The sequence below is a fragment of the Cyprinus carpio genome, chromosome B5, assembly GCF_018340385.1.
Source record: "Cyprinus carpio isolate SPL01 chromosome B5, ASM1834038v1, whole genome shotgun sequence".
NCBI lineage: Eukaryota > Metazoa > Chordata > Actinopteri > Cypriniformes > Cyprinidae > Cyprinus > Cyprinus carpio.
Genome location: NC_056601.1, coordinates 11,201,732 through 11,213,923, shown reverse-complemented (window position 1 = coordinate 11,213,923; position 12,192 = coordinate 11,201,732). Strand labels below are relative to the sequence as shown.

At 35.6% G+C, this 12,192-nt stretch overlaps 1 protein-coding gene across 1 annotated transcript in view; it reads left to right on the top strand.

The window, feature by feature from the left end:
* Positions 1-12,192, top strand: part of LOC109098192 (relaxin receptor 1-like) — a 29,709-nt gene that overhangs the window by 5,536 nt on the left and 11,981 nt on the right. The window contains exons 4-11 of the mRNA XM_042724286.1: positions 5,874-5,979; positions 6,208-6,279; positions 7,962-8,033; positions 8,681-8,752; positions 9,140-9,211; positions 9,400-9,474; positions 9,584-9,655; positions 10,869-10,940. Of these exons, the coding sequence (XP_042580220.1) occupies positions 5,874-5,979; positions 6,208-6,279; positions 7,962-8,033; positions 8,681-8,752; positions 9,140-9,211; positions 9,400-9,474; positions 9,584-9,655; positions 10,869-10,940 (613 nt within the window). The remainder of the gene's footprint in view (positions 1-5,873; positions 5,980-6,207; positions 6,280-7,961; positions 8,034-8,680; positions 8,753-9,139; positions 9,212-9,399; positions 9,475-9,583; positions 9,656-10,868; positions 10,941-12,192) is intronic.

Below are 12,192 nucleotides of genomic sequence, written 5' to 3'. Positions count from 1 at the left end.
AATCATTAAAGGCTGATTATGTTGTGTTGAGTCCTGCAGCACAGTGCTTCTCTGCCATACAAAAAATGACAGTGAGGTGTGAGCGTGGCTTTCTGTTCACAGTTTTCATTTGCTTTCAACATAAATAGTATAATACTCCTCTTAGAAACAAAGGTATGTAAACCCATGAATGTGAGATGGGTTTAATACTTAACAACTCTCGGTTAGATGGAAAAGATCTTTTGAATGTTATCACTGGGTATTATCAATAGGTGTTATAAACTGACGCTAACACTATAGATGTTATTGTGTGGCTTTATCATTGGGTGTTATTTGGTATCAGAATTAGGTTTATTTCTTTATTTTCTTTTTCTTATTTGCCTATTGAACAGGACAGTTAAAAATGAGTTAAGAACGTAAAGTGCACCTGATTTTAAATCATATTTCATTGAACTGTTTAAAAGGAAAAAGTGTATTTTTATTCCCTTGAGAACTGCTAGAAATTCTAGCAAACACTTCAAATTTATGCTTTTATTCCTTTAGCTAATCTTTTAAATTTGTAGAAATTTCTTTCTAAAATCACCCTATATGACACTTCTCAGTTGATATAAATATGCCTCTTACAGTGCAGCTTCAAGAACTCATTGAGTTGTTTGTCCCTTTTTCATCTTTGAGTGCCAGAAAGAAGGACACGGACAGGCAGTGTTTAGTTTGGTGAATTTATTGGACACGCTTCATTGTCTCACTTCTGAAGATCAATTTGTTTTAGAAAAAATGCAAACAACAAACTGTTTCAAACTCTGCAACAAACCAATCTGTCACACTTCTGATTTGATTATAAAAACTTCTAAGCAAATTGGCCTAAATTAAAAACTCACCAAAAAGAGATACATTTGCCTGGATGAAAGGGAAGGGAAAGAAGGAGAAAGAAATTGAAACTTGACAACATACACAATATTTTTTAATGAGTTTTGCTGGCTACAAATAAACTGCAGAGAGAGTGCAAAAATGAAAATGTGTTAAACAGAACTGCAATAACTAAAGCTAATGTTAAAGAAGCTCAGGTTCAAGTTCAGCTAAATGTTTCATTGTCCCTGTAACTGTGAAATTAAAATGTAGCGATGCATCAGTAATGGCTTTTTAAATTTGATTTTTTACATATGTAAATATAGGCGAGGCTTAAAATGTACACCAGAGCATGGCTGTTTGCCAGCTGTCTGACTGTGAGCGGGGAGCAAAAGTGATGAACTGTATTCAGTCAAGACCTGCCACAGTTCTCTGCAAAATGCAAACGCTCATTTTGAGAATCTACTCTTAATGCAAGAGGTGTTACAACAGTGTAGCTTATGGAAAAGGACAGGGCCCGAGGGTAGAAGAGTCAGGTTCAGGTTTTATTGAGGGAGCAATTCAGAAGTTTTGCTTGGGGACAGTTATCTTGGAGTCTGATGATCCGACACGCTTTCTCAACAGACTGCAAACAGATTGGGCTAAATGAAGTCACCAGGAAGGTCATACATACTGATTTGAGCTTTTGTGTTTACGCCAGCTCCATTATGGATGAGAATTAAAACATTCCTGCAAAACTTTCTTCCTTCAAACTCAGTCTTTCTTTCTGTTGACCAAGTGAAGCCATTTAACTGAAAGGTTATTGGCCCACCTAAGCTGTATGAAGTTAGCAAAGCAGTTGGTTTCCACCAATTACTTTCGGTTGGCGAGAGGGCTAGTGCAGTGTTAATAGACTGACCATAGTGGCATGAACTCAAATTCAGATAATCTGAACATTATTACACAGCAACACCAGGGTAGGAGTGAGAGAAAAACTATAAGAAAGCTTTTAGAGATCGATAGGAGAAAAGGGTGATGGTGGTGATGTCTAATTCCAAGGGAAATATACTTTTTATTAGCTTGGTGCCTGCCCTCTACCATCACCTATCACTAAAGACACCAGCTCTTAAAGGCAACACAGACAACTGATTAAATTTTATAGAACATGTGTCAAACTCAGCTCCATGATGGCCACTGTCCTGCAGAGTTTAGCTTCAAACCTAATTAAACATACCTGATCCAGCTAAACAAGTCTTTAGGAGTGGCAGAAACTTCCAGGCAGGCATGCTGGAGTTGGTTGGACACGTGTTTGACACGTGTTCTAGAAAAGTGAATTCCCAAATATGACAATTCCCCTGCAAGGACCCCGTATCTAATAAAAACGGAATTCTTGTGATTTCATTTAATTTCATTACATTAAAAAAATACATCTAACATTTGCATTTTCATACCATTTTTCTTTGAACATTTCCACACACCCCTGTTTGAAAATCCCTTGTTAATACAGTCATTCAGTAGTACAGCAAAACTGTCACATACTGTACTGTCGGTGGATAGCAGATTGGACCTATCAGAGATGGACTTTCTAACTGCAGATGTTATGCAGCACTTGGGGTTTCCTCCGTGTTATGGATGTCTCTCCAGAGCTTTGGGTTTAATGGCAAGCAATAGACTGCTGCTGCATTCTGAAAGAAACTGTCCTATGTGGGCTAAGATGGGATCCCAGCCAGGGGGTTGATATTGCTCACAACACTATACTGTAAAACCTAAGTGGAAAAAAGGCAGAGTTCTGCAGAGGTTGATCATGGTGGTACAGCTAATTTTACGTGTACAGACTTAATGATCTTACAAGAAGGGTCCAGTTTATTTATTTTTTTGTTGCATCCTTTTTGCAGAATGATTTGTATTTTTGAGGTATACTGCAGCATAACTGACTGAAAAAAAAAGAAAAAAAAAATCCTCTGTACTTTTAAGTTTCAACCACAGATGGCGATAAAGAGACCCAAGTTCTGTAGTGCAGCCATCATTAAAAAGCACTCTATATTTTAGCACTTAGCTCTGCTTGTCTCATGTGTTCTACATGCAGATTGATTTCCAATAGATAATGTTTCTTTAAAACCAAGTACACTGTTTAAACTGATCAATGACAAATACGGTCCTATTCAATATTATAACACTCCAGGGTTAAGGAGATTGTCTTCATTTACTCACTCTCACGGCATTCCAAACCTGTATGACTTCTGCAGAACACAACATTTAAACATATATTTAAAATAATGTTTCAACTGTTTATATGTAGAATCAAAGTCAGTGATGTTTAAAACAACACTGGACTCCATTTACTTTTTTATTCTTTTCCAGGGCAGAAAAGAAAAGAGTTATTTATAGTAGCACAATGTTGCAAACAATAAATACACACGGGACAATAAATATAGACTGTACAGTGCACATTAGACAAAGCAGCTAATGTAACATGATGACAGATCAAATAAGTACAGTAAGTGTCACAATATGAGTGAGGAAGAGCTTTGTGGTAGATTATTAATTATTAAATGGTTTGTGGTATAAATGACACAATTTATGTGCAATATATGGAATCTGTGCAGGCATGGCATGCAGGGTTGATAAATTCTGACTGCCTGTGGAAAGAAAATGCTCACATAGATGTTCCTTAGCCTCGGGTCTGACAGATAAATGGGGTCCTTCCGTAGAGTGGAAAGCGGGTCACAGTGATGTACTGGCCAATATTTACTATCCGTTACAAGGTTTTCCTGTCATCACCAACACAACTTCCATAGGCCAGAGAGTGAGTCTGTCAGAAAAAAAACTCTCTCTGTACAAGCCCCGTGAAGCACCAGCGGGAAAAGGTTCTGTGTGGAGTCTGCTGATTAGGGTCTGAGGTAAGATTGTGTTGAAAGCTGAATTGAAATCAGTGCATCCTATTTATTTTCCGGGTGACCGAATGTGAGATGGATAGCGGTTGTTACGGCATTCTCGGTTGAGTGGTTATAGGCATTCTAGTGAGGGTTCAGAAGAGCTGGGATGGAGGCTTTGATGTATGCCCTGACCTGCTGCTCTAAGCAGTTCATAGCAATGGAAGTGAGCGCAACAGGGGGATATTCATTCAGGAACCTTTCACTGGAATAATGATGGTAGATTTGAAGCAGTGGAGGATGAAGTACACAAATCCTGTATACACCAGTTGAAATGTCTGCTTACAATAAGTACATTTTAAAAGTGTATTAAAGACTTTGTATATTGTACAAGTACTTGTATATAAGGAATACTATTTAGTTAGTCAATAAAGGTGAATGTCGGTGATGCAGCTCAGTTCAACATTATTATGAGTCAGAACCACTGACCTATATACATATATATATATGTATTTATGTATATATGTATATATATATATATATATATATATATACATATATATATATGTATTTATGTATATATGTATTTATGTATGATCTATTATAAATCAGTGGCCAGTGGCACACTCTAAAAACATTTGATCTCTAAAAAATATTTTAATTAATTTCCTCTAGTTCATTTTGAAATGGACAAGTCCAAACAGCAGTTTGTTCAATTGAGAGTCGTTCAAAGGATCACTAAATCAGTGTTAACTGCTGCATTCAGATCAATTAAATTCACTGATAAATCATTAAATGCGATTTGTGAATTTATCCAATCGTTTCATTAAAATAGAATGCTTAATTCATGAATTGGACATTGCTTTCGCATCTTCAATCGGGTCATGATTTCTTCAGTTCTGAGTAACAGTGGATGGTATGTTTTATTCCAATGTTACCCAAGATAATCTTATAATAATAAAATCCACAGGAAATAATGCTTTTCCGACTGTTGAGGTTAGGTGAAACAGACACAGCTGTCTCAAGAGCCCGAATGTGTTGAAAAATGATTGTTTCAGTCTCGCTGGGGGGATTAAGCTGTCGATGTCTCAAATGTGTCAAATCTGTCAAAACTCTTAAACTCTGGCAAAACTCTATGAGCCATAATGGACAAACACTATGTGGGGCAACCAACTATAACAGTGTTTTTGTAATGAATGCTTCAAAATTCTGAATCATATTATATATAGATTTTTCTCTTTTCTTTGACACATTTTTTGATGATAGGTGTAGTTTCTTCTTTCAACTTTTTTATTTATTTATTTTTTTTATTCAGGCTTAAGAATCAAAACTAGTTAATGTTTAATTTTTTTTACAGAATAAACCATACGTTTAACAAGAATAAAAAGTTAAAATGAGTGTGATGCACTTTTTATTTTATGAACTGGACAAGAATAAAACTGGAGCAGTTTAATGTATTAATGAGGAACATGAAAGAGTTTAAAGGTATTACAGGACACTTTCCACAGTAAACAGGGATTTATCATTTAAGTCATCCTCTCTCTCTATGTTTTATTTTCAGTCTCTCTGATTTCAGCTTAACATCAGTACACATTGTTTATGCAATTTAACTGGTGCAAGCATGAAGCATAGCAGTTTATTTAACCAGGATACAAAAGCTTTCAGATGATCATGGTTGTGATGCCCTGCTGTTTTTAAATTGATTGAGCAAGGCATAAAAAGAACTGAGGCATAGATTTTATACAATAATGGGTAACACAAAAAGGGTTTGAAAGAGTCTGCGACAAAAGCGTGTTTTGTCATGTTAATGGCAGGAGTTTGTCTTTTTGGGAAGACATAAGGTAATCTGTCTCTGTCTCTTTCATGCATTCTGTATTTAGCAAATGATTTCTGAAGTATAATGTCAATACTCAATAGCACAGAGCCTGTAGATGTAACATTATAGCCTGTCTCATAATAGCAGATAAATACACACACAGACACACACGCTGTCAATGAATTCTAATTATACACTTAGTAACTTTACAAGTACACATTACCCTTCTTATCTAAAGCGAAATGAAATTGCCTAGCCAACCATATTTATTATTTAATTGGAAATACTTGCTTGACAAATAGTACCATTCAGAATTTATTTTCAATGAGCAACATTCCTGTGGGAGTTTTAATGGCCTGTTTCTGTCTGTTTGTTTTTAGTGTTAGACGTCTATCCAGATGTGTGTCATTGTGAGGGTCGGAAGGTGAACTGTAATGGCAAAAACCTCCTCCATGTACCTGTTGTATCCTCTAATGTAACTGCACTGTAAGTATAACAGAGAGCGAGAGACCTTCTCTTCCATCATATATAAAAGCCAGACTCTCTGAGATGTCAGGTTTACTGGTTCCAGAGGGCATTTAGGTACTGACTGGGTGACCAGTGGAACCCACTAGGACCAGCAACTTTTTTTTAATCAACAGGGAACAAAACACAAATCACTATATTAGTTTTCCAAATGTAATATCTGCTGTTTTCCTCCCATGCTGCCTTCAGAGAGCTGAACAGTAACAGGATCGAATCTCTCTCTCGTGATCTGTTCATCCGCTATAGACACCTGGAGAGACTGTGAGTGACACTTCATCCTTTCATCTCATCTTCTCCTCCCCTAATCCTTCTTTCTGTTATCTCTTCTAAGCTTTTCACATTTCTGAGTCTCCTTGCCTTGAGCTCAATTCATGATTTATAAATAACTTTGCAATGATTAGTTTTTCATTTTTTATAAAAACACCAAACAGAGAGGTTTCAGAATATGTACCGTATGTATGTGTTTACTTAAGGGTTCAAAACAACACCCCAACTATGAAATTGGCCAGTTGGATTATAACTTTAAAAGGAACTGCAAAATTGTAGTGGAAACTGTAAGAATAATAGTCTCTCCCTGATGTAAGCAAAACAAGCAATTCAAATTGAAGAGTTTTCCTGGCCAACAATATACTTGTCATTGTCAGATGTGGAAATAAAATCATTTCAGACCCTCTCATGTGCATGATTATGTTTGTGTGTGTCAGAGCTCCATGCATGGACATAATAGCACCTGATTTTTTTCATTACCTTACATCTTTTCTTTCTGTCACTAAGTGCAGTGGAGGTTTTAAAGCTCAACTTCCTTTGTAGAGTACAGACAGGATGACATTTTTATTGGCCATCAAAATTCAACTGTGAAGCTCTCAATATAGCCAGACAACATTTACTCTTAGACAGATGAAGAAAGACCTCACAAGACATCCTATCAATTAATCATAATAAATGATAGACATTGCATAGAACAGAATAGATAACCAGTATACGTTCATAGTTTGGTCTAAACAAACAAACAAACAAAAAAATATATCTTTGAAAGGTTTAGATATGTACACCACAGCAACTACAGATTAATAACAGATAGTATGTTTTGCATTTGATCGGCATGCCATATCTGTTAGTTCATTAATTGTATAGGCATAGTTGTATTTTATATCTGATATGCTATGTTAAGGGAATTATTTGTTTCCAATAAAGAGTTTATAAGTATACTAATATGTACACCACCATTCAAAAGTTTGAGGTTGGTTTTGATGTTTTTGAAAGAAGTCTCTAATGTTCACTAAGGCATCATTCATTTGATCAAAAAGAAGAGTAAAAATATTATTACAATTTAAAATAGCTGTTTTGTATTTGAATATATTTTTAATATGTAATGGATTCCTATGATGGCAAAGATGAATTTTCAGCAGTGGACTGTTTTTTCAAATCGTTCTAATATGCTGATTTAGTGCTCAAGAAACATTAAAACATTTAAAACGTTTGCTATTTATTTTTATCAAATAAAGTCATTGATTAATGAAACTTTCATCAAATGATCAGCATTTACTTTAAACAAAAATATTTTGTAACATTGTAAATATCTTTACTGTAACTGTCAAAAAAAAAGGGATAATTTGCACGAAATGACTGGCTGACTGAACATATACCAGTTATTACACAATTACTTAGCATTTAAATTAACAAATATAATATTGATTTAATTTAAGTAGAAACTATTTTATTATCTGAGAAGAACCATGAAACCTTCACACTGTTGAATTGGTTTCCAGGCACATACAAATGATACATTATTCAAAACTTTTATACAACAATATTTGACCGCAGGATGCTGCGATTGACTATTCATTTCTTTAGGGTTAAAACTTTTTTAATGAGGCGAAAAATACAGAGCGCACTTAGAGCGCCACTTCGAACTTCAGTGAATATTCTCTCTCTCTCCACAGACATTTGGAAACTAACAGTATAGAAATGATCTCCAAGAGGGCATTTTCAGGACTGATCTCTTTGCGTAAACTGTGAGTAATGTGTAAATGAATGGAACAACTATGTGTGTGAATGTGCACAATTATATCAGTGACACATCATGCATAATGTGACATTGATCATTCCCTGAGCTCCTGTTTAAATCATTGTGTAACTGTACATCATTGACTATCTGTCTACGTAATTGTGAGCGTCCCATCTGTTTCTTCCTATCAGTCAGCCTGAGGCTTTCATCATCCACCCATTCATTTAAAAGAAAAAGAAGGGAAAGAAGGATGTAACAATGAGGATGGTGGATTAGGCTTGATTCAAGCAGAACAGATCCATGATCTAAGAATTAATTTTAATGCATCCTAATGCTGTTGTGTGTTTATGTATGCTTCAATGTGTTCCTGGGCTCTTACTTTCAGAGTTATGCTTCAATACATACATAACTAATCAACAATAAACTGACACTATTTAGACAGCTAGTTAGGGAGAAGAGACAGAAAGGAAGGAAGGAGACAGTAGAGGAAGGAGCAATAGCAGTGATTCATACAGTAGATGGTTTTTGTAATAATGACCCATTTAACAAAACCCATTTAAACATCAGACCTCCATTAATGTGGCCTTCTCTTTCTCTTTGTCTCATTCTGTGTCTCTCTTGTTTTTTTTTTTTGTTTTTTTTTTGTTTTTGCAGTTTTTTGAGTCAGAACAGAATTGCATCTCTGAAAGCAGGAATATTTAGTGACCTCAGCAGTCTGGAGTGGCTGTAAGTAGAAAAACACAGACACATACTCACTCATATAGTTGATTAAATATTATGATAGGTGTGATTCGGCTGGGAATTTCAATTTCTCTCCCTTTCTTTGTCTCATTCAATTTTTTTTCTATTTGTTTCTCAAGCGCTTTTCCTCTCTTTTTGCTTGTTTTTTTTCCCTTCTCTTTTTTCAGTCAGACATAATTGATGGATTGTGTTCATTCTCAGTGAGAATGAATTTGCAGAATCATTAAAATGAATCTCTGCCCTTTCAGGGCTCAGACTTGGGGTTTCTGAGGAGATGGTTATTTTCAGATGGTTCAGGGTCACTTTTTTTTAAAAATGTATTTTCTAATCTGTAATATTCATTATTTGATGTCTTTTTTTGTCTGTGTGTAGGATTCTGGATGAAAACAGACTTTCATCCCTGCGTCAGAAGTCTTTTGAAGGCCTGAAATCTTTATTTTTCCTGTAAGGATGACCTGCTAATTCACCTTGACAGATCAACCTTGATATCAAAAAGATTAAAGCTGATATGTGCAAAGCTATTGTGCATAGGCCTATGAAAGTGTATGCCTGTTTTTCATTTATTGTAAAGTGATTTCTTTGTTGATTTTATTGTATCGCTCAACAGTTATGTATATCTATGTATTTTGCAGGTCTTTATTAAATAACTCTGTCGAACAATTTCCTAAAACTTCGATTTGCCTTGAGATGCCCCGTCTCAACTGGCTGTGAGTTACAAACATAATACTTAATTGTCAAAATCTTTATATTTCATAAAGAATAATGTATTTACATCACCCACTCTACACACTCATCTGAAGTTGTTTCTTTCTGCAGGGAAATGGAGGGGAATAGAATTTCATCTCTCTGGGCATCTAGTTTTAAGAATTGCTCCTCTCTTACTGTCTTGTGAGTATCCACAAACCATACATACACATTAACATACAAAGTAAACTGCAGTGAGTGTTATGGGATCCAGGGCATTTATATTATAGACTGTTTATTTGTCACAGCTGAGTGTGGGGGAAGGGGACAGAAGTGGGACTCATCTACAGCTTCTCCTGGGTTTCTCAGCTCGGCTGAAAACACTTACAAATAAATGCAGATTTAGGTTGAACTGAATAATTTAAGATTCGAGTAGATTAAAGACATCAGAAGTGAATAAATGAAAATAATTACTCATGTTTTAGATGTACAGTACATGTTGATATGCATCACGAATATCTGGTGCAGTGGTGTAAGGCCTTTGATTTGATCTATCAGTGACATTTGAAGGACAGTCTGTCCTTGGGACCGAGCCTGCAGCATCAAGACCACGTTATTTATTTTCACTGTTGTTTTTTTATTTCCTTTGAATTATTAATTTGTCTGTTTTGCCCCAGGCACAGGAGTTCAATCTTAAACTATGATAATCTAGAAAATTATCATAATGAATTAAAACAAAGTAAGACCTGTGTGCAATCAAAATTATATAAAAAGTGTGAAAATGCTACTGTGTTCCTCAAAATAATTTCATTTCCACCACAGAATGCATGTTGAACTTTTATTAGTTGCCAAATAAATTAATGGGTGTGTTTGCCACAAGCCCAAAATTTCTTATACAGTAGTTAAAGAAACACTCAGGATGAAAATATACATTTCACTGAAGTGTAAATTAATATTCCAGCATCTGAGAGGCTGAATTCTCTCTTCTACTCTCATACGGTATGTTACTGAATCTTAAATCAACTGAAGTGACAGTGTGTTTGTTGTGATATCTGATCCAGTTCAGTCACTCTGCTTCTCAATTCAAAGCTGTTTTAGTTATCAACACAGGCCAGGTTTCTTCAAATATGTAAATATTTAATGTCTTTTGATATATCCAGTGCTTTTCAGACCTAATCTGGGACTGTCAGTGTGTCCTTGTGTACTCAAGCATTATGGAAAATGTTTGCGATGGTTCCTGGAAGCATGAACCAGATGAGTAGTTCTTAAGTGTGATCTTAAGACCCAGCAAACAGGAAGAGCTGATTTACATATAGATGTACAGTATATGACTTCGTTCTGCGGCACTGAAGGCCTTGGTGAACTGAAGTATATTTTTGAGGCAGTGCTACAATACATATGTCTTGTTCTGGTTTAGAGCATTGAGGAGAAATCGCATTGGCACCATTGAGGAGGGAACATTTGCTGACATGCAAAGATTGATAGACCTGTGAGTATACACACAAACACATGCACACAAGTAAATGGAGGCATTCATTTTTATGGAGTCCCTAGATTACATTTTTTGTCATCTTTTTTTAGTTCATTGCTATAAAAAATGTGTGCGCTGGAGAGAAAGAAAGAGATTGTATTTATGAGCCTTTTAAGGGTTAGTTCACCTTCAAATGAAAAGTCTGGCTCTCGTTCTCGTTTCCTCACCCTCATGTTGTTCCAAACCCGTATTTCTTTCTTTCTTCTCCGGAACAGAAAAAAGGGATAAAAAATGTTTACATGGCTTTCTCCTATTTTCAAAAGTGTATAGAAATGAAAAGCAGAAAGGGGCAGAAGTTTGTATATATTCACAGCTAAAGTCGAAGCCAAGAGTTAGAGTTAATAAGTTAAGTTTGGCTCTTTCTTACAAAGCATTCATTTGGCTTTGGAAGACTTGGAATATAGTGCACATGTTTCGTCTGTGAAGTACTTTTCACCTTCATTTTCCCTGGTCATGTGTTTTAAATAGAAAAAAAACAACTACATTCTTCGGCACATCTTTTCCTGTCTTCTACGAAAGAAAGAAAGTCATACAGATTTGAAACAAGAATAATGGAAACAAGACACAACACAATGAAATTAGCACAACACAATGAAAACAAACCACAACGCATTAAAAACAAGCTGCAATACAACGGAAACAAGTCACAACACAACGAAATTAGCACAACACACAGGAAACAAACCGCAACACAACGGAAACAAGACACAACACAATAAAATTAGCCCAGTAGTGCACAACATAACTAAATCTCCATGACACAACAAACAAAATGAAATTAGCACAAAACAATGGAAACAAGACACAACACAATGAAATTAGCACAACACAAAGAAAACAAGCCACAAGACATTGAAAACAAGCTGCAACACAATGGAAACAAGCCGCAATACAACGGAAACAAGTCACAACACAACAAAATTAGCACAACACACAGGAAACAAACAAGCTGCAATACAAAAGAAACAAGTCACAACACAAAGGAAACAAGCCGCAACACAACAAAATTAGCGCAACACAAAGGAAACAAGCCGCAACACAACGAAATTAGCACAACACAAAGGAAACAAGCCGCAACACAACAAAATTAGCGCAACACAAAAGAAACAAGCCGCAAAACAACAAAACTAGCACAACACAAAGGAAACAAGCCGCAACACAACAAAACTAGCACAACACAAAGGAAACAAGCCGCAACACAACAAAATTA